Source organism: Colias eurytheme, chromosome 6 (assembly GCF_061535395.1).
Source record: "Colias eurytheme isolate Ceu_HAF_F1 chromosome 6, ilColEury1 Martin Lab GWU primary, whole genome shotgun sequence".
In the NCBI taxonomy this organism is placed as follows: domain Eukaryota; kingdom Metazoa; phylum Arthropoda; class Insecta; order Lepidoptera; family Pieridae; genus Colias; species Colias eurytheme.
In genome coordinates this window covers 4,774,488-4,796,274 of record NC_142985.1, presented here as the reverse complement: position 1 = coordinate 4,796,274, position 21,787 = coordinate 4,774,488, and the positions used below count along the sequence as shown (strand labels likewise).

At 33.7% G+C, this 21,787-nt stretch overlaps 5 protein-coding genes and 1 long non-coding RNA gene across 12 annotated transcripts in view; 2 read left to right on the top strand and 4 right to left on the bottom strand.

Annotated features, from left to right (window-relative positions):
• Positions 1-308: 308 nt before the first annotated feature.
• Positions 309-6,489, bottom strand: LOC149907612 (uncharacterized). 3 transcript variants are annotated; one of them, XM_090102636.1, is made up of 8 exons: positions 6,378-6,489; positions 5,156-5,338; positions 4,773-4,937; positions 4,286-4,464; positions 1,789-2,452; positions 1,541-1,681; positions 1,113-1,238; positions 309-547 (listed from the first exon to the last, which is right to left on the bottom strand). In XM_090102636.1, the coding sequence occupies exons 1-8, from the start codon at positions 6,382-6,384 to the stop codon at positions 402-404; spliced, it is 1,611 nt and encodes a 536-aa protein (XP_089958762.1). In that variant the 5' UTR covers positions 6,385-6,489; the 3' UTR covers positions 309-401. The 3 variants fall into 3 exon arrangements, with proteins under 3 accessions (XP_089958762.1, XP_089958763.1, XP_089958764.1); XM_090102637.1 differs by having other exon boundaries at positions 1,113-1,223; XM_090102638.1 differs by lacking the exon at positions 6,378-6,489 and adding an exon at positions 6,201-6,233.
• A 1,344-nt stretch (positions 6,490-7,833) lies between these two features.
• LOC149907610 (uncharacterized) lies at positions 7,834-14,605 on the top strand. 4 transcript variants are annotated; one of them, XM_090102633.1, is made up of 8 exons: positions 7,843-7,930; positions 8,015-8,052; positions 8,295-8,501; positions 9,457-9,585; positions 10,912-10,977; positions 11,809-13,600; positions 14,006-14,322; positions 14,416-14,605. In XM_090102633.1, exons 1-6 carry the CDS (start codon positions 7,914-7,916, stop codon positions 12,672-12,674), a joined length of 1,323 nt encoding a protein of 440 aa, XP_089958759.1. In that variant the 5' UTR covers positions 7,843-7,913; the 3' UTR covers positions 12,675-13,600; positions 14,006-14,322; positions 14,416-14,605. The 4 variants fall into 4 exon arrangements, with proteins under 4 accessions (XP_089958761.1, XP_089958759.1, XP_089958758.1 ...); XM_090102632.1 differs by having other exon boundaries at positions 11,809-14,322; XM_090102634.1 differs by having other exon boundaries at positions 11,809-14,322; positions 14,402-14,605.
• On the bottom strand, positions 9,880-10,454 carry LOC149907611 (uncharacterized). The gene is made up of 2 exons (XR_016456815.1): positions 10,169-10,454; positions 9,880-10,053 (listed from the first exon to the last, which is right to left on the bottom strand). It is a non-coding gene; the product is annotated as an uncharacterized LOC149907611 (long non-coding RNA).
• A 2,584-nt stretch (positions 14,606-17,189) lies between the features above and the next one.
• Positions 17,190-18,791, bottom strand: LOC149907609 (uncharacterized). Its single transcript, XM_090102629.1, has 2 exons — positions 18,104-18,791; positions 17,190-17,633 (listed from the first exon to the last, which is right to left on the bottom strand). The coding sequence occupies exons 1-2, from the start codon at positions 18,789-18,791 to the stop codon at positions 17,323-17,325; spliced, it is 999 nt and encodes a 332-aa protein (XP_089958755.1). The 3' UTR covers positions 17,190-17,322.
• Positions 18,792-18,794: 3 nt separating this feature from the next.
• On the bottom strand, positions 18,795-19,713 carry Muted (biogenesis of lysosome-related organelles complex 1 subunit 5). The gene is made up of 4 exons (XM_090102630.1): positions 19,665-19,713; positions 19,441-19,523; positions 19,073-19,261; positions 18,795-18,971 (listed from the first exon to the last, which is right to left on the bottom strand). Exons 1-4 carry the CDS (start codon positions 19,681-19,683, stop codon positions 18,795-18,797), a joined length of 468 nt encoding a protein of 155 aa, XP_089958756.1. The 5' UTR covers positions 19,684-19,713.
• A 970-nt stretch (positions 19,714-20,683) lies between these two features.
• The window catches only part of Asap (ArfGAP domain of ASAP), a 45,475-nt gene continuing 44,371 nt past the window's right edge, over positions 20,684-21,787 (top strand). For both annotated transcript variants that reach the window (XM_090102628.1, XM_090102627.1), the window contains exon 1: positions 20,684-21,034. In XM_090102628.1, coding sequence (XP_089958754.1) covers positions 20,909-21,034 — 126 coding nt within the window. In that variant the 5' untranslated portion in view covers positions 20,684-20,908. The remainder of the gene's footprint in view (positions 21,035-21,787) is intronic.

Below are 21,787 nucleotides of genomic sequence, written 5' to 3'. Positions count from 1 at the left end.
CATAATATGTCAATGTTAGCTACATGAATATCATGAAGTTGTTATTATATCAACAAGACATATAAACGAAATATATATCTTAATATCAATAAGAAATTATATTTAGAGAACACAAAAATACCATATTAGGTATGAAATTTTCCATTTTAAGTATATAAAAAAAATAAAAATAACTGAAATAATTAATACAAATTAGGCAAGATATTCAGTCATAAAACAGGTAAATAACATATTCTATTACCATTGTCAATATAATTTTAACTTATGATATTACTTCTTATCTATGCAAAAAATATGTTTATTTGAAGTATCTATTTGGGGCTATGATATGATGCCCCACATCTAATAGAGAATAATGCAATAGAGATAATAAAAGTATTTTATATTCTTGGTGAATATAATTACTTCTTAGCATTGATGGGAGTCAATAGGTCAAGTACAGCAGCGATATTGCCATCCTTGCTCTCGAGTAGTTGAGTCAACCATCCTCCTTCATTAGTGAAGCCCATTGCAATCATCTGCTCAATGGCCGCTTGAATATGAGCCACTGTAAAAGAAAGTTATAAGTATTAAAATCATTTTCCATACCTTTTAACATTACATAAAGAATGTTTTTCCTTCTTTGTTATATAATAATCCCCATAAAAATATAACCCACTCATTGCTCACATGAACATTATAATTTTGTTTTTAACTACAGAATAATAAAGTAATGATATTATGAAACAATGCATATTGATTAATGCAAATACATAAAGTGGGCCACCAAATAATAATTATTATGATTAGAATGATATCATTCTGACTCATTGTTTTGCAAATGTATATGATTAATTATGTCCTTTAATAATTGGAACTTGATAATACTTATGCATAAAATTATTATATTAATTATTTTATGTCGATTGCTATGTTTTTAAACAAACAATACTATCCAGTTATGTATCAAAAAGATAGTAACACCATCTATTACTCAAGAATGGCTGAACAGATTTAAATGGTTTATTTAATTTGTCAGTTCAAATTGGGATAATAATTGTCAAATTTTGAATATCTTCCACAATAGTCGGTCGTAGCCAGGACGAATAGCTAGTAATAAATAAGATACTTACTTGGGTGTCGTTCCTGGCGACCAGTGGCTGATGTTTGCTTGCCAGCATCCTTAGTCTTTGGTTCTTCCGGAGCAGTCGGCTTCGGTTGTTCTGGAACTTTCACCGCAGGCTCTTTGGGATTCAACACTAAATGTTATAAATGACAAATAATGATGTGAGTATTTGAGTGTTGGGAAATTGATAATTTGATTCAAAAATCATTTACGATAGACATGTAAATGATTTTATAATTTTATAATGATATGTATTCAATGAAATAACAATTAAAATAAAAGAAAGATATCTTATTCTTATTACTTATGTTATTATCAAAACATTCAATTTACATTGCGATAAATGTAGACATGTAAATGTATTGACATTTAAAAATAGTAACGAACACGAAATATATTTCAATTTAATAGCTTTTTGATGGTTATAACACTTACCAGCTGTGGCAGTATTGAGAGGCGGATAGAGACTTTGGCCCTCATTGATTTGCACACGATTTTGGAATTCCTCAGGCAGGTTGAAACCAATGGGAGGGTTTGTTTCTGCGCCAGGTGCCTTAGCTTCGGAATCCATAAGATCTATAAAATAGTAAAAATTTCAATGAAAATTGATCAAAAACAAACGTATTACATAAACAAAAGTAAAACATCAATTTAATCTATTAATGTATTACGAAATAAAATACCTTTGTCATTATTGATAACAGTCCACTCATCAGTTTTGTCAGGGGAATCCTCTTTCTTGGACTGAGCTGCTGCATTCGAAGTTGAGGACACTTCTGAAGCCACACTTTGCTTATCAGCGTCAGACGCCTTCCTGTCCCCTTGGCCCATTTCAACATCAGTCTTTTCCTTTGCAGATGTCGATGGCTGTTGCGGCATAAAAGCATTCAAGTTTCCGCTCAAATACATGTTCAAAAGTTTTTGAATGTTATCCATGTTCAAATTATCGGGTGTGAAAGGGCATTGTCCCCTGGCCGATGATGTTTGCTGATTTGCTGATGCGGACGCGGAAGCAGAAGCCTTTGGAGCTTCAGCTTGAGCTTTAGGGGCTTCATTAGCTGTCGGGGTTTCCTGGTTTGCAGTAGGTTCATGTTCAGTTTCAACTCCGACGTCCCCAGCGAGGTTCGCAAATTCGTTCATATAAGTGGCGAATGTTTCTAGCCAACTATTGCGTGGCCGACGTTGGTGTTCGTCACGGGCTTGGCGGCGATGGCCGTGGTGGCCATGATGCTCCCGCCGCTTACTTTCACTCTCATGACGTTGCTTCTTGCAATGTTCCTCGTTGATTTGATTCAATGTTTTGAGGAAATGGCGCGATCGCTTCACTGCCGCCTTGATAACGGTGCGCTGTAAATTGTAATTTATGCATTTAAATAAAAAATAAAAATAAAAACATTTATTTATCTCTCTCACAAGGGTTAAAAACTATACAAAGAATGAATAATACTAATACATCCATACTAATATTATAAATGCGAAAGTAACTCTGTCTGTCTGTTACTCAATCACGCCTAAACTACTGAACCAATTTGCATGTAATTTCAAATTTGGTATGGAGATATTTTGATACCCGAGAAAGGACATAGGCTACCTTTTATTGCGAAATATGTACCACGGGCGAAGCCGGGGCGGACCTCTAGTAATATATATTAGGCAAACTTATCAGAGCTGGTGCCCGAAATGGGTTCTGAAGAACCTGTGAATGTTTATCTGTGTCGCGTGTTTGAACACGTGAACCGGTTAGATGTGACCCGTGATCCGTTACAAATCGATTCGACATACAGAAAGTGTGTAAAGTAATAAATAATAATGTTAGGTATGCCAAAACAATGCATTTAATATTGTTATCGAAGTTAAATAGGTATGTAAATAAATTTTCCCTAGCACATTAATTGGATACAGAGGCCACTTGTCTCTCGAACGGATGGAAAATTTCCAGTTCGTTGCACTTATGTACGCTTTAATTACAGCGAATGTACAAGGATACCAAGAAAAATAATATTACCTTTACCTATTTATTAAAAAAGGCTTATGCAATGAAATAGAGAACCGGCGAAATAGGTGAAAACTTATTTATTTACGAATATTAAATGACTAAATCTGCTTACTTATTATTACTTGTTTTAATTTAATATGCATTATTTGAAGGGACAAATATGTTGAAACTACGCACGGAATCCAAGGTGAACAAGTCTAGCCTACACTTGACTGACTTTGTTGAAAATATAAAATGAATTTCACACTGACTAATATTGAGAAAATTTGTAATAGTGGTGCAATTTATTTATACTTGCAAGTCACCAAAATAGAAATGTTATTTTTTACTTTTATACTGACTTAATATTGCATCATAAAAACCCTTTTTTAACTAGACTCTAGAGCATTTTGCATAAATTGTAATGATACATTTATATTTCAACACATTTACCATTTATGTTAATTTATTGTAATCAAAAAGTCATGACTCAGTATTTTCATTATTCAGCAAACAAAAATGTGATGAAATTATATTAAAAATCACACAAGACAAAGAAATTACGGACAGCATGGGAATGGGCAGGCCAACGACCTCGGTCTTGCGACACAAGTCGAAGCCTACAGACGAACGGCCATTTGTAGTACAAATTGTAGACAATAATTGATATAGTTTTAAAAAACGAAAAAAGCACGCTCTAACCGAACTGAACATGAAATTATTGTATTGTTACCGATCTTTGATAAGTGGACAAAGTTTAAATTAAATCTATATGTTTCAAGTGGGTCAAAATCGAGTCTAAAGAAGTAGATTACATACAAACATACACTGGTGATGCTAATAAAAGTGTATTGATGCTTAAAACACTAACCGCAAAGGCACTCACACTATTCAATATTCAGGTATGACTATCAGAGCTCGCTTTTAAAGCACAAATCATAGACAAAGAGGGTAAAAGTAAGAATAAAAAAAAATTGGTTGTTTGTAAAGTAGGTTTACGAACGAGATGTTTACGTGATAACGCCTTACTAGTGGCAGCGCTCGAGATGAGACGGGAGATCGGTCCGTCTCTCTCTCGTTATACCTGCGATCGCACTCGTGAGGTTTTGGTGTGACACAAGTTTCTGAACATGTCACCCGACTAAAACGATTTTAAAAACGTTATCACATTAAAAAAAATAGACAAAGAGAATTAAAACACTTACAGGTAGCGAGGGAACGGGTACTCGCACCATGCAATGCTCGGGGTGCAGGCCGGCGGACTCGCACTTGGAACACAGGTCGTAGTCATCGCAGAAGGTACACTTGTAGCGGAAACCCGTTATGGGAACATCGCAACCATCGCACACTACCCCAGAGTGAGCAATGTTGGGTCCAGTGGAAGCTAGATAAAAACAATCTCCGTTAATCAATGTGAAAGTTTATGTATATAACAAATTCTTGAAATAAAGTACTAAAACTTTATTAATATTAAACTAAAGTATGCATGTGTGTGTGTAACTAAATAAATTTGAGTACAAGTACAAGTCAATCTAAACAAATTTATTGCAACTTTTGAAAATCATTGTACTAGAAACATCTTCAATGTACAGTTCAATCATCAATAATATTATAGGGCACTTGATCTATTACACAACAATACAAAGGATGGCATATACGTGACACAATTTTGTTTATTAAGAGAGTACTTACGTCCTGCATTATTATCAGTAACAGCAGTTATAACAATGTCACAGTCATCATTGTTATTGTCCTCCTTGGTGTGCACATGGATTCGCTTCAAATCATCTGCCATTGACGTCAGAGCAATCATCAACTCATCGTCCGAAGAAATTGTCACGTCATCACCTTCTTCATCTATTAAATGAGAAAGGATTTTTGTTAACTTGCTCATATTTAATTTTTAACTAATAAGCTATATTGTTTTTTTTTTGTTAATCATAATTATTAAAAACATTGTTATACATAAAAAAATTAAAATAATGATATTAATTCATATTTAAGTAATATTTTATTTTTAACAAAATTTAATATAAAAGTCCATTATTTAATATTTTTTTAAAGAAAGTACAAACCTTTCCAAGAGACAGTGAAGCTCTTTCCCTTAAGCTTAGGGTAGATATCTTGAAGCTTAGCACTCAAATACTGAAAGCTAGTTACAACACCCCTTTCAATCCCAAACCTCCTTACTTCTGGCTTCTCACTCCCATTCCAGAATGTATAAACTTTAAATTGTACCTCCATTCTTGTTTTCTGAGCTATAAATTAAGCTAAGTTAATACACAGATTACTAAGATACAATCAAAAACAATTATGTTATTGCATGTAATGACTATGACGCGATAGTTTTCAAGGAGGCCATTTTGTGATACCACATATGTACAGCCATTCTATCTAGATCGTATGCATTTGAAAACGTAGACAAATCGAAAAATACGAACAGTAATAACGCTCTAATTTTATTTTATAATAAACTATTCAATTTCAACACAATATTAATATGAATAAATAAAACCGGCCAAGTGCGAGTCGGGCTCGCGCACAAAGGGTTCCGTAGCAGCAAATATAATAAATTACAGTTAAATCAACCTATCTCAAAAACTATAAGAGATACTTTGATCAAACCAAAAATCGTTGAAAGAGTTAATTAGCATGCATCACCTCTATTTTTTTTAGAATTTTATACCCCGTAGTTATAAAAATAGAGGGGGGGGACATACTTTTTACGACTTTGAGAGCTGATATCTCAAAAACCGTTCACTTTAAGAAAAATGTTTTTTAGAAAACTTTATATCATTTTAAAAGACCTTTCCATTGATACCCCACACGGGTATGTACATCGAAAAAAAAAATTTCATCCCTCAGTTACATGTATGGGGGGCCCCACCCCCAATTCTTTTTTTTACTATTTAGTGTCATATTTTTGTAGCGGTTCATACAACACATATTCCCATCAAATTTCATCACTGTAGTACTTATAGTTTCCGAGTAAATCGGCTGTGACAGACGGACAGACGGACAGACGGACAGACGGACATGACGAAACTATAAGGGTTCCGTTTTTGCCATTTTGGCTACGGAACCCTAAAAAAGTAATCTTAATCTACATGGAAAACGTACCTATCTCGTCTAAATGTACACAAAGTCACAAAATACAAAATCAATACAACACAACAAAACACAAGAGACTGCGCACCGTGTCAGCGAGAATAATATTATATATGGTGGGCTTCGCTCAGCGCTCTGCGGTTATATACATACGATGAATGTTTTCAATTTTAATGATTCATCACTTACCGAACATTGGAGAAAAATATTACTCCGTTGTGCAATAAATAAGAATCAGGTTTGTTTTTAACAAAAACAAAATAGTCACGTCACGCAGTGACTTGTGACAAATGACAATGACAATTGACAACACTCAGTGTTGCTAGATGAACTTGCTACATACCCCGTTTTCCAATTACAGCACTAGAGCGCATTAAGCGGCATAATGCTTATCGTTGAATGTTCCAACTACAGCAATGCTTCGCACAATCGAGCACTAGAAAAAGCAATGCGCGTGAATTGATGCGTGCAATCGATTTATCGTTAGTATTATTAATTGTTGGAAAAAAATTTAAAGCTTTCGTTTCATTGTAGTTTTTTCGAAATAATCAAAGTTAATTCAAATTGTGTTAAAAAAATAAATTTAAGTATGGATGAAGGTACAAACATTGAAAAAAATGTTAATGAAATAATCAAAATCCAAATTACTTAAAATAACCGTAAATATTTTTCAACCAAATATTATATGTATACATATACCACTTTATTTACACATTTATGAGGTTATTGCTAACTCTATGAATATTTTTTTTTTCAACACTGAACTTAGCGCAACCTGCTGGTGTGTTTCACGTTCCAATTAAGCATCAGCATAATTCGGCATTGTGCGGCACTGAGTCGCATTATGCTCTGTAATTGGAAAACGGGGATAGTTTACACTTGCAAGTCTGTCAGACAGACTGTCGGACAGTTCTTGCAGAAGTTTACTTGCAGATGGAAAGGCCGCCTCATGTTTACACACGCTTTCTCAACTTCTCGCAAGAAGCGCTTGACAAACTGTCGCGACAGAACTTGCTACATGGTTTACACTTGCAAGTTGCTGTCAGACAGACTGTCGGACAGTTCTTGCGGAAGTTTACATGCAGATGGAAACGCGGCCTTAGGCGGCGTTTGTCAAGCGCTTCTTGCGAGAAGTTGCGAAACACATTGCGAAAGCTACTCGCGACATCTCGCAGCTTATCGGTCTAGTTCCGTATATCTCGCAGCAAGCTGCAAGTATCGCCCGCACGGCTTTTGATTTTTGTTTATTTGAAACTAGCAATGCCCTGCGGTTTCACCCGCATAGATAGCGATATCGTGATAGTGAAAAGTCTACTATAGGTAGGTTTAATTTTTAATCACAACCTTCACCCCGTCCCGCACTACGGCCTGCTTCTTGTATTAAACAGTATACCTACTATTTTCTGTAGATTGACACTTTTGAAAATTCGTTATATCTTTTGAATGGAATATCTAATTTTTTCATTTAAAAAGTATTTTGCTGGTATTGAAACAGTCTTTAATAAAACATCATGGGATAAGCCCAATTAACTAATAACCACAGTTGACACTTGACAGATTCTGTCAAGTGTGTTTGTTTTCTGAAATTTGAATTATTCGAATTTCGAATGTCTTTTTAATAATTCGCTTGCGAATGCTTTGCGAACTTGCGAAGTTGCGATTAATTGCGAAGCCCCCTTTTGTTTTGCTTCTCTCGATTGTTATTTAATTTGTTCTGTTTTGTTAATGATAGCCTGTTGTTTGTTAAGTTTCTTTTAATTGTTTAAGTTAAGTTTTGTTTAGTAGTTGACTGTTGAGTTTGTTGATAATTTTAAAATGGCTTCTAGGAGGAAGGTGTATTGTGTTTTTGGATGTAGTGAAATGGGTAAGTTTCTCAAAATTATTTATTTAAGTATAATGAACTGATGCTACCAGTACATATCCCTTATTGTTTGTTTTGGTCATGGCCGCAGAACATCTTTGTTTGCATAACCACTATTTTACAAAAAAATATAAAAATTTTAAATATTTGAGAAAGTATTATATATTTATATTTTTAAATATATAAAAATAATTGGAGAACACTTAACATTTATTGCGTATTTCTATACTGTAAAGGTTTTTTAGGAGCATATATGCATCGTTTCCCTCACCCTACAAGACGACCGGAGTTGTTTGCTACCTGGATGTCAATTGTAGGTGAACGACTAAAAGATCTTGAGCCTGACAAGATCTACAGAAACAAGAGAGTCTGTGATTACCATTTCAAGCCTGAGCACAAAGTTTCATGTCACCGATTACTCAATTTGTCTGTTCCATCAATCTACTTGAATGGTGAGTTTGAATATTACCCATAGCTGTTAATACTTTATTTATCAAATTTATCATTCACTTAGGTAGGATTATTATATATAACACACACTATTTTAGTTAGGGAACTAGTTTTTATTAATTCTGCTGGTAAAACACTACTAAGCTTTTAGTAACAAAGTCTTCAGTGATAGACTTTCTAGATTGATGAGCACCAGTCAATGCTTTACCACTATTCTTTAGTTTCTTCAACCAGTTTTCATTCCATAAAAGCTCAACTGCAAGCTTATTGAAAAAAAATTAATAAAATGATACATTCTATAATTTAATCTTTTGTAATTTTTGCGTTTGCTACTTGATTTTTTATCTGATTATATAGATATATTCTGAACATACAAGTTCGAATTCTCAAAAAAATTGTGTCGCCGCAAATAAAAATAAAATTTAAAAATGGCATACCTAAACTTTTCAAACATTGCAGTGTCCTGCCAATTAATTATAAATTTGAATTTCAGTTGCTCAAAGAAAACTTCTTCAACACAAAATATCAAACATCAAATTCACACTCTTACCATACACGGAACACTACTCTTAATAAATAAATTAAACCATTCTCAAAAAACATGTATGGCCAACGACATACCGCGTTCTTGTTACCAGATATCTTGAATGGGTTGGATATTAATTTAAGAAATTGTATTAAATAAACATAAAACGTAAACTTAAGCAATATTATCTAGACAAACTGTAGTTGATGTTATAGTTATAAGTATCTATAAAAATAAACTGTTATTTTTGTGCAATCTTTAGACTCAATTTATGTATTCTACAGTTAAACCGAAATTGTTTTGTTATAAATTATTGTATACGAACATTACTATAAACCTCAGTGGTTTTTTAATTCACAACTGTACACTAATATATCTGTAAACCTATTTTGTTTCTGATAATAAATAAAAAAAAATAATAATAATTACAGGTATATTTTTTTCTGCGAGTACAGCAGTTTACATGGAACATAACTATTCTCAGCCAAGGATGTGGCCTTGTGAGACAAGGGCAAATGAAGATATTGATGTCCCATTAAATCAGCAATTTTTAGATAAAGGTATTATAGGTAAACCAGAATCTGATGGCAAATTGGGAAATCAAAATTTTGAGTGTGCAACCCTAGGGAAAATGGACTGAACGATCTTGATACTGCTTATTTTTTATTTTGTCCTCAACATCATTAGTCATATTACATAAGTGAACAATACTGTACTTAATAATGAGATATCCATTTAATATTATGTAGGTACATACTTACATGTATAATACACATATTACTTTTATCTATGTAATACATACTATTATGTATTTACACATACCTATATTTGTATATTCATTATCATTATGCCATGTAAAAATATGGATGTAATGATAATGTAGATCAAAACTAGATTGCTAATATTTTTTTATAAAATAAAATAAAAATAAAATAAAACTATGTTTATTTTCGTAAGTATTAAAGATACACACATTATAAAATTGACTTGGACAGCTTGGACTTGACGAATAGCCGTATTGGAAACTCCTGTAATAAGTTTTCATAAAATTATATGGTAAGTAATCAACAAACAATATTATAGTTACCTACCTACTTATAATATTTTTTATTTTAAGTATCAAAACGGGTAAGTCCAACTTACCAATAAAATATTCAAAATTGAAAATTGTGATGTGTTTGACCCTTCTTCATCGAATGTTTTTCTATACACATTATAAACAACACCTCTTGCTTGTGATCGCAGCGGCTTTTTCGACATTTTCGAAGATTTTTTAGAAAAAATCCTAAAAATTATTCATCAATTGCAAAGAAGACAAATAATTTGACAACCAATTTGATAGTTGTCAAATAAAATTGCCATATGAAAATCTTTTATTTCGTAAATATAAATATGCCATCAGATTCTGGTAGACCTATATAATTATTATTTATTATTACTGCTCTTTTTACCTAAATGGGCAAAAGCAATTATGTAATGTTCATTAAGGTATCATATCAAAATATAAGATACTTAAAATCTCATTCAAAATATTCTAATATTTCTAATATATATTATAAAGGCGAAAGTTTGTAAGGATGTATGGATGTATGGATGTATGGATGTTTGTTACTCTTTCACGTAAAAACTACTGAACCGATTACAATGAAATTTAGCACACATATAGAGGGTAACTTGGATTAACACATAGGATAGTTTTTATCCCGGAAATCCCACGGGAACGGGAAGTATGCGGGTTTTCCTTTGCAAATGCGGGCGAAGCCGCGGGCGGAAATCTAGTATAACATAATTGTATTAATGAAGTGAAATAATAATGAACCCTTTTAATATAAGCATGATACTTTTTTGTGTGTTTTTTTTACACTTATTCTTTTAACCTTTTCAAGGACTCCAAAATCAACTGGAACCTGAAATAAGCAACCAGCCTTCGACATCCCAGAAGGCCATAAAAGGTGACACATTGTGCAAATGTTATTAATTTGTAAAATTTGGATATGTTATTTTTTGATTAAGGGATGGTTTTTCATACCTCCGATAAATTTTTTAAGACAACTTAATTCATGACAGTTTATGGCATGTTATGGATAAAATGGCGTCAATTGACACAATTTTATTTTTTACTAGCAGTCCGCCCCGGCTTCGCCCGTGGTACATATTTACGTTTTCTCTACATAAAAATTAAAAACCATCCTCGTACTTCAAGGAATATAATAAAAAAAGAATTATCGAAATCGGTTCAGCCGTTCTCGAGTTATGCGCTTACCAACACATTTTGCGATTCATTTTTATATATAAGAAGATATTTATCTGGAGAGTGATTAATTGGTCCTAAGATACATCCAATTTGGGGGGTTATATGTTCAATATTTGTATTAATCTACAGTTAGTGGAATAGGCAATAGACGGTGGCAGATGACAGACATGGCGCTCTCTTGCTTTTGGACCGTCGGATCGGATGGACGTTCACCATTTTGCTTACAAACATTTGTTAACATTTAACATTAAATTTTTATTGTTCTTTGGAAGTATTTTGTCTAAAAGGCTAATTTCAGAAGTGGGTACCACCCGCATCTGTGTTGGTTTTCTAGACTGTTAGGGGAATTGTTTTAAAAAAAAATTTAGTGAAATCTTTTGAACTTGTGTTAGTTTATCGTATTGTCTAAAGAGGGTGGTAGCAAAACTCGAAAACGTGGACGTTCTTCTGATCCGGGTATCAAACAACAGCTTCAAACGATTATATCACGTTTGACTGCGTTAGGATAATTCTATGGGCCGCAATATAGGTGCAGCTAGCGCGGCGTGCCAGGCCACGCTCTCGCGCTCGCACACGCCGCCGCCGCTTTTGCTTAGATTATCGAGTGACTCATCCAATACGGTGGCCGCCCACGCCGACCTGTTGGCGCCTAGCGTGACGTCGGCTACGGGGAGCGTGACGTCGGCTACGGAGAGCGTGACGTCGGCTACGGGGAGCGTGACGTCGGCTACGGGGAGCGTGACGTCGGCTACGGAGAGCGTGACGTCGGCTACGGGGAGCGTGCCTGCATCGTTGCCGTCGAGCGCTGACGCCGTGTTGAGTGAAGTGTTGGATAAAATTACTACGACAATCAATGCTGTAAACCCGGTGAGATCCAACCATATTTATATTTCTAGTTTTGACCCTGCTTTAAATGATTTTAATGTTTGGTGTGAGGAAGTGGATCATTTGTGCCGTATTAATCGTTGGGACGATCGCGAGTGCTTGGCACGTATAGGTAATTGCTTAAAGGGTGATGCACGTGTCTGGTTTAGTGAATGGTCTACTAATGAGCGTTCGTGGTCTATTTTTAAACGTGATTTCCAATCGTTGTGCCCGCGTAGAATAGATAGTGCTGACATCCTATTCGAAGTTATGAAGACAGATTCCGATCGTTATCCTACATATGCTGAGTATGCTAGACGTTCACTGTTGCGATTACGCGTTGTCAAGGGTTTGAGTGAAGAATTAATTAGTGAAATAATTATTCGCGGTATAACCGACCCGCAGATTCGTGCGGCCGCTACGAACGCTAACTTGTTACCCTGTGACTTAGTTGGATTTTTGTCGATTTATATTAAACCGGCTCAGACCCCCGTTCGTAATAAACATATTGAGCCTCAAAGTCATTCGTGAAAAAGAGAACATTATAGTACACGATCTAAATGTTTTAAATGTAATGGTTTCGGTCACAAACAAAACGAATGCCCCAAACGCGTGAGATTAAATAATACGTTTGATAGAAATGAGTCATCGGGGTCAGTTTCTAATCGAGTTACGAGTAAACCTGAGCCGTGTAGTTTTTGCAAAAAGATGGGACATAAAGTAGAAGATTGTTTTGCAAAGCAGCGCAGCGAATCACGCGGTAAACCTAACGTAAACTTTTGTTATGAGATCCAAGATGATTATCAACGAAACGATATAGCGTCTGCAGTGATTCAGGGTGTGCCTGTAGACATTCTAATAGATAGTGAATAGATGAAACTCCAATAGTGTACATACCTTATAAGATGTCCTATCACGAAAAGATTCGAGTGCGGGAAATAATTAATGATCTGCTGAGTAAGGGGATAATTAGGGAATCCGAATCAGAGTTCTCGAGTCCTATCTTGCTAGTTAAGAAAAAAGGTGGTAGCGACAGGATGTGTGTTGACTTTCGGGCGTTGAACGCGAACACAGTGAAGGATCGATATCCATTGCCACTTATTGACGATCATATTGATCGTTTAGGCAAACTCAAGTTCTTTACAAGTTTAGATATTATGGCTACAGGCTTTCATCAAATTCCAATGCATAACGATTCCATTCGCTACACTGGCTTTGTCACGCCCGAGGGTCACTTTGAGTATTTAAAAATGCCGTACGGATTCGCCAATGCTCCTGTAGTCTATCAGCGCATAATATCTGATACTCTTCGTCCTTTTATCGAGGCCGGCAAGGCTACATCGACTACATCGATCGACTACATCGATCGTCTACATCGACGACGTCTTGATACCAAGTGAGACGATAGACGAGAGACTACAGACTCTCCGAGGTGCTACGAACTTTGACCACTGCAGGTATCTCCATCAACCTAAAGAAATGTACATTTTTGGCTAGAGAGGTAGAGTACTTGGGGCGTACGTAGGCTATGGTCAGGTAAAGCCGAGTCCGCATAAAATTGAAGCTTTGGTCAAGGCCCGAACACCCAGAAATGTAAAAGAGGTGAGACAGTTTCTCGGTCTGGCCGGTTATTTCCGACGATATATTCCAAATTCAAATTCAAAAATTATTTATTGTGAGTCACAGGTATTATGGGTATTAGGTGGGTTTGGGTGGATAATGGGTACATTAGGTGATCCGCTGTGATCTGCCATGTGGCGTACAATTTTTAAAAATGTTTTACACAGATTATTAATGATTAAACCGATTATACATTATTATATATAGACTAAATGTTCACCTTTAAATTTGTTAATTGACAGCGATGGTGTTACGCCTGTCATCCGATCCGTGGTCCGCGACATTGCGTCGGAAGCCACCAGTCCGAACCGAGAATCATTGCGAGAACTGGCTCGACAGCGCGCTAGTGAGCTGCTTGAAGACAACCGAGCGAAGCAAGATGCTTATGTGAACGAGCGCCGCAGAGTGTCTCAGCCCTTTCGCATTGATGACCTTGTTTATGTGAAAAAGACGAGCCAGTCTACCGAAAAGTTAGACTCCGGGATGCGAGGCCCCTATGCCGTCACGAAAATACTGCCACAAGGTCGTTATGAGCTTCGACTAGTCAGTGGGTCGTATGGTAAGAGCACGCAGGCTGCAGCTCAAATGTAGCTGCAAATGTACTGATTTCATTGGAAAAAAATATATCTTTAATAAAGTTTTTATTTTTTAGGTCAGAAGCTGGAAAAATTTTTTACTGGACTACAATTTAAACAAGCTCTGAAAAAACCTAAAGGAAGATGTTATAACACTGAATAAAAAGTGTTGGCCTTGACTTTATATTTTAAAAGAAGCCTTAAATTATACACACTTATGTACAAATATTTTACACTGCCATCTTCAAAATCATTGCGAAACCTGCTGGCTCAAATAAAAATGTCTCCAGGAATTAATAAAATCATTTTTGACAAATTAAAAGACTCTGTCAGAGGAATGAATGAGGATGACCGCCTATGCACACCTCATCTTTGATGAGATGTTGCTCACACCGAACATCCAATATGATACAGCAAATGATCAACTGCAAGGCTTCATAAGTCATAGTAGCAAAATGAAAATCGCTAATCATGTTTTAGTGTTTATGATCAAGTGCATCAAAAAGAACTATAAACAACCAGTTGCTTACTTTTTTACCCAAAGCCTGCAGAAGTTAGAATTAAAAAGTATTATCAAAGATGTGGTCAGGCATGTGCACTCAACAGGCTTAAAAATATTGTGTTCGGTCTGTGACCAAGGAGCCACTAATGTCAGTGCATTAAGTAGCTTAGTACAGGATACAAAGGATAAATATTTAAGAAATGGAAAAGAATGGTGTTATGATATGTATGAATGTGATTCAAAACAAATAATTCCATTATTTGATGTGCCATATTTAATTAAAGGATTAAGAAATAATCTTTTAACAAAAGACATGCAGTACATCGATTTTGAGGATGGGAGTAAAAAAAAGTGATAAAATCGGAATACTTCCAGATGTTATATGAAGCAGACAAAAGTTATGGAGAGCTAAGGTACTTAAGTTCCAGGGATTTGCAATCTAATTTAATCTCTTTTTATAAACTCCATTTAGATTTTCCTTTTATTTTTCCTTTGAATTGTATGTATAAAAATAATCAGCTTTTTTTACTTTTCAGGTATCTTCACAAAATCATAGAAGAGTATGTACTGCCAGAAAAAATCAAAAAAATTTGAGTGAAAATGGCTACACAAATATTCAGTCAATATTCAGTGGCGGTTGCTACAGAACACTTAACAGCCAGAAAAAATTTACCAAATGAGTGCCGGCAACTTATACCAGTAGTTCCTCCTACTGGATAAACTATTTGATAGTTTGAACGCGGGAAGCTTTAATATAATTAATGGAAAAATTTATAGAGGTGGAGAGAAAAAAAATTCACCCCACCATAAGTTATGGCAAGACAGTATAAGATTTTTAAAAAATGTTAAATATATGGTTAAGAAAAAAGACGGTAACAAAATACGCATTGTTGTATCATCTGCGCCATCTATTAGTAATTTTATAAAGACAATCGAGGGTATGCAACAATTATGGAAAATATTAAGCAATAAGTATTCTTTTGACTCCATGCTAACAAGGAACTTCAATCAGGACCCTATTGAAAATTTCTTCGGAAATATAAGAAATAGATCTCCAAACTGTCGGGCATTTAAAAGGACCTTTAAAACAATTTTACTTAATAATTTCAGTTCTGCTCATGCTATAAACGCGAATTGCGAAGATTTTAATAAGTGCCTACAAAATTTAGACTTTTTTTTAATAAAGGAAAAAGACAGTTTGGAGAGAAATACTAGCAAGAAAATAAACACGCATGAAATTGAAATAGATGAAAATTTTTACAATGCTCTCTGCTCATTGAATGTTGATCATTCTTCAGATCATCAACAACGCAGTTACCTATGTATGTGGATGGGTTCTAAGAAAAGGTTTGAGCAAAATAATAAAAAAATGCAAATGTAGAAGTTCCTTGTTATCAAATAAGGAAGATATAGGAATTGAATACATACTTAAAAGCTAAATAATTTAATATAAAAAAACAATGGCTTTGATATCCTTCAAAAAAAAAATTCAAATACATTTAATGAACTTCAAGAGTTAATAGCAATGTATTTGAAAACGAATAAAAAAAATAAAAATATAAAAGCACAACTTAACATTTTTATTGATACTTTTATTGTATTTTCCCATGATTGTGATACCCATGAAAATGATTTTAAACGTTATTTTATTAAAATCACAATAAATATACTTTTTTATAGCTGGTGCAGATCAATGAATCGTATTTTGTCAGGAAATCAACATATTATGTAGAAAACGACGATCCTTTGAAGCAATGTGCTCTTAAGCTTATAATAAACACAAACAACAAATAAAACAGCGGCAAGTTGCTCTATTTTATTTGTTATGTTTGTGTTATTATAATGCCTAATCAAATACATACATAAATTATCTTAGGATACTAGAATGCTAATTAATATAGTGTGGAAAAAAATGAATAAACTCCCAATTAATTTAAAGAGTTTTATTTACCTGGCCCAATTATCTTTAGATTTTCAAATGTGTCAAGTGATTTGTTTTTATCTTTTTTATCACCTGGAAATGTTTAGCTTTAAGTCCAGCCACCAATTTATTACGCAACTAGATTTTTTTATATATGCATTGTGTAATTTTGGATTGGGTTTACGCATACAATTATTGTACACGCCAGAACAGATCGACACAATAATACAGTTGTGATAAAGGTAACGCAATGTAAATTATTATCAGAATAGCTATAGCGACGTAGCAATAATATCTATAGGACATAGTATGTATATATGTAGATATACGTATAGGTATCTATAGCACTTTTAATAGCAAATAAGTTTTTTTTTACATTTATTTTCAGTTTATGGGTACAATATAAGGGGTAATAAAATAGCAAAATATATAACTGAAATTATTTATTAATAATTATACTTGACCAACGAAATAATAACTCTAATTGCATCATCGACACAGCAACACTTAAATAGGCTAATTGCTATAATATATTAGGTACTACATAATCTTGGAATAAACTTAATCCTTATGTTCTTTATCTGTAGTTGTAACTGCATTAGATATATAATTACTAACATCAGAAGCAAACTTAGCAGGGCCACCAAGTTGAATAGTTTCTGGTATAGACAATTCTTCATTTAGTTTCTTGGCTAAGAAATATATTTCAGCAAGAGCAATAACAAGTGCACACATGACACCAAGTAACAATCGGAATCCAAAATCCAAATTTCCAACCATCCATTCAACGCCTCGGAATCCAAAGAGAAATCCAGCAAATATTGAGAGTAAAAATTGACCAATGGCAATTAAGTGCCGGTTTAGTTGTTTCACTGAAAATAATCAGAATTATTAGTGTAAAATAATTATAAAATATGAACATTTAAGGTATTAACTAATTTATTTACATTTATAATACTATCCAAAATCCAAATTTGAAGTATGCGACGCAAAAACGGCATTTCATTTGATTTTAAATTAATAAAATTATCAGTGAGCAAGTGAATTACTCTTGAATGAAAGGATTGCAATTTCATTTTTTGACGTGACAACGTCTTATAATTCGATAGAGCCGCCTGCACGCACGAAAAAACATGACTCATGCGGAGTTACATCGCTCTGAGGCGTTCCGTGTAAGGCTTGAAGTGCGAGCGAGAGCGCGGAACGAGCGACAAAGAAGCACAATCGGACGTTGTCACGTTCAACTATCGTCAATAAACCGACTTTACAGACAACCAATATTTTTTTTTGTTTAGAAGGGAATTGTGTTCATATTATACATAATAGTCTTGAAAATACTCACTCTGATATGAAATACTATCTTCCGGAAATCTTATTCTTACATTATCAACACCTTTAGTCATTTTTCTATATTCCCGAGCCTCTTGTTGTGCTCTCAATTTCACACACCTTGCTTCTAGATCAGGATTTCTTTTTAGAATTTGATTATCAGGCATTTTGATATCAGCACCTTCTAATAGCTCATGCAAATATGGAATATCTTCTCCCTTCTTCCTTTTACTCTTCATGTAAATATAAAGCCAATCTAAATCAGAAGTAATGAGGAATTTCTTATTTTCTTCTTTAAGTTCTTCTTTCTCAGGCTTAACTTGGGACTCTTCCTTGTCACTAGCATTTTCAGCATCATTTTCATTGTTCATCTTTGAATCTCTTGTTAACTCTTTTTCTACCATATTATCATCTTTTTCCTTAGTTTTTAATTCAGATTCCGGACTATGACTTTCTGGTTTTAATTTGTTCATGACCTCTTTAACTTTTTTTAAATGTTCATAATCTTTGTCTGTTAGCTGAATTGTCTTTGTGTCAACATTTTCTATGGAAGCAACAGTACATTTATTTTCATCTTTAATTATATGAACAATATTTGAAGGAACTTCTTTTGTTACAGGAATTGTTTTTAAAAAATCAACTAAACTTTCAGTGGGATATATTCTTAGGTGTGTATCAACAAGAGAGCCCTTAAGATCCATGGCTTATTTATTAGTAATGTTAAGTTTATGATTTAAATCAGCGTATAAATCTCTCAGCTCTTCTTCCTTTTCTTCAAATGTATTATCAATTCGTTGACACTTAAAGTTCATATCATCAATGAACTGATCCCATTCCTTTTGCCGTTTTTCTTTATTTTCCAGTCGCTTTTTAGCACACTCCTAAAATGTTTAAATTGATTAAGTATGTCACCTCAATAACAAGGAAAATAGTGTATTTTACGTACTAAAATTTGTTTTATTATTAGTACATATCTATTTACCTGTTGTATGACAAGATAATCCTTCTCAACTTCCTCGGTCAGTGTTAAAGCTTGTTGTAACTTTTCACTAAGGACAGGCAAAGCTGCTTTTGAACTTCTTTGAATTTTATCCAATTGGGTATCTTTGATATCTGTTATATTTTCTAGAATATTGAAAAGATTTTCAACTTCTCTGTCACCACGTTTCTCCTAAAAACATTATATTTATTACACAAGACAAAACAATGAATTGATACAGGAAAATGTCACACAATAATAATTAACAAAGGCTTGACATTGTAATTTGTAAGTGAATGTATTTTCCTTTCTCGCATATTATTACTGTAATATTTAAACAATTTGTTCGAGTTTGTGTAACTGTGCCATACCTCGAATTCTTTTAACATAAACTTTATCTCTCCATTTAAGAACGGTCTATGGTCGAATAATCGAGTCCAAATTTCTCCGATTTCTGTAATGTTGGAAAAAATAATCAGTGCTGAAACTATTACAGTTGGAAATTAGAATTCTTAATGGAGTCTAATATTTTGATTTCAGGAAGAATTTCTTTTAACGTTCCATGAAAATATCTAAAATTATTGATAAACTTTACCTCGTGACAACTCCGTCATTATGTTTTTTTTTGACAGAAACGTTTTGACATTAACAGCAATGTTGTCATTTCAGTGTTTGTGATTCCTCATAAATATTTTTTTTTTTTCACTTTTGCTTCGTTCATGTGGAGATAGATGAAGTGGTAATCTATCCCCTTTTGAAACAGTTCGTGTTATTATTATTCAATGCGTTACACAACAAATGAATATGATATAATGAGCTTACAATATATTTATTACTTCTATACATATTATATTATACTACGAGTTATTTACTGTAAAGACAGACAGACTATAAATTCGAGAAGTAATTAATACATTTATGAGTTATTATAGATGACATGATTATTACAAAATCCTCAATTTGGCAGTTTTCAAAATTCGTAGAAAGTCCCTAATCTATGCGAAGATGATTTTAACTGGCAAACTTAGTCATGTGCCTTTCACTCGGAGCAATTATAATTGCTCCGAGGCTCAGAGGAATAAACCTATTATTCCTCTGAGCTCCGAGGCCTTTCACAGGTACAAGTACCATAGACACTAAAATGTGTCATTTTGTGTTTGAAAGATTGATAAAACAGCTCAAGAGGCTCAATTGCTCACGCCAATTCATTCTTTCGTGTGTTTATGGTTTTAAAATTTATTTTTGCAGTACATTGAATTTTAATTGATTCAATTACAATTAGTTATATAAAGTACATATTATTAGTAGTCTAAACTTATATCAATTTTTACATCTATTGTAATATGTATACCGAGCATTTTCCGAGCACATACATAATAATATAACGAAAACGTTATGAATAGTATTATAATCCTTTAACTTAAATGTCTATTATTAATCCGAAAGCGCAACTCAGATTAAGCTTTATGTACTAGACAGGTACTAGATAAATAATAATAATTATTATTCGTATCAATCGTAGGTATATTTTAATGTAGGTCTTTCATTCAATGTCAAGTCACAACTCGCAACTCACTATTCATCATAAATCGTTCAATCATTCAATCAGTTTGTTCGTTCCTGTTGTAGAGCGCGGGCGTGTTTGTTTGATATTTCAAGTGCGAAATTGTTTTTAAAATCGCAAGTGCTTTGAATAAGTGTCCATAATGTGTTCAAATATTCTTGATTTTGAAAATGTTGAAAATTCTTTACTCTAGATTGGAACGAATTTTGGTACGGATGTGTTTTACGTGACTAGGTTTGTGTGTAGTTTTTAACTGATTGTTCATTGTGGTCAACATGCCGGGTCTTATTGGCATTGGCGAATTTATCGAGGAAACAAGAGAGGATTATAATTCGCCCACAACTTCTACTTTTGTTTCCCGTATACCACAATGTCGACAAACCATCAACGCTTTGGAAGAGGTATGATATCCGCTTTAACATTTCAATATACGCATCAATATATTATCTTGTTTTTAACTGACTATTTACGTACTTCTATACGAAATTTAACTAGTATAGTATCGTAGTGTAATACTATTAACGATCGGCTATTAGGTATTTGAATATTTTCCTGCGCTTACTCTCCATCGTAGCTATTTAAATAATAAACCTACCTAAAACGTTTAAATTATTATTAAATTACATCCCTGATAAACATACAGATATACATATAATATATACAGCTTGTGTAGGCTAAATAAATAACTTTTCCTCCCTTTGTCAGAACAATTTAATTGTTTCTTCAAATTAATTTAAAAATTACATTTAAGACAATATATTTTATTACTTAATGTTTCTAAACTAATATTATAATAAACTCTCATTCTAGTTTAATGAATGAATAATTATAAGACATTCGTGTTTATTATTTACTAGCGACCCGCCCCGGCTTCGCACGGGTGCAATGCTGATACTAAATACACTACAGAAAAATTGTGAACGTTGTATAGGTATAAAAATATAGCGGCCCGCTCCGGCATCGCACGGGTATAAAATACATTAGCCGGGCGGCCGCAAACGCTACGTCCCGCAATTTTTAAATCTGTAATATCTTCGAAAATATTCACTTAAATCATACGGTGTAAAGGGCCATATAGATCTATATTAAATGAACAATGTATCCATGGTATTTAATTGGTTAAGGATTAATGCTGTATTGGTTAAAATCGCTTC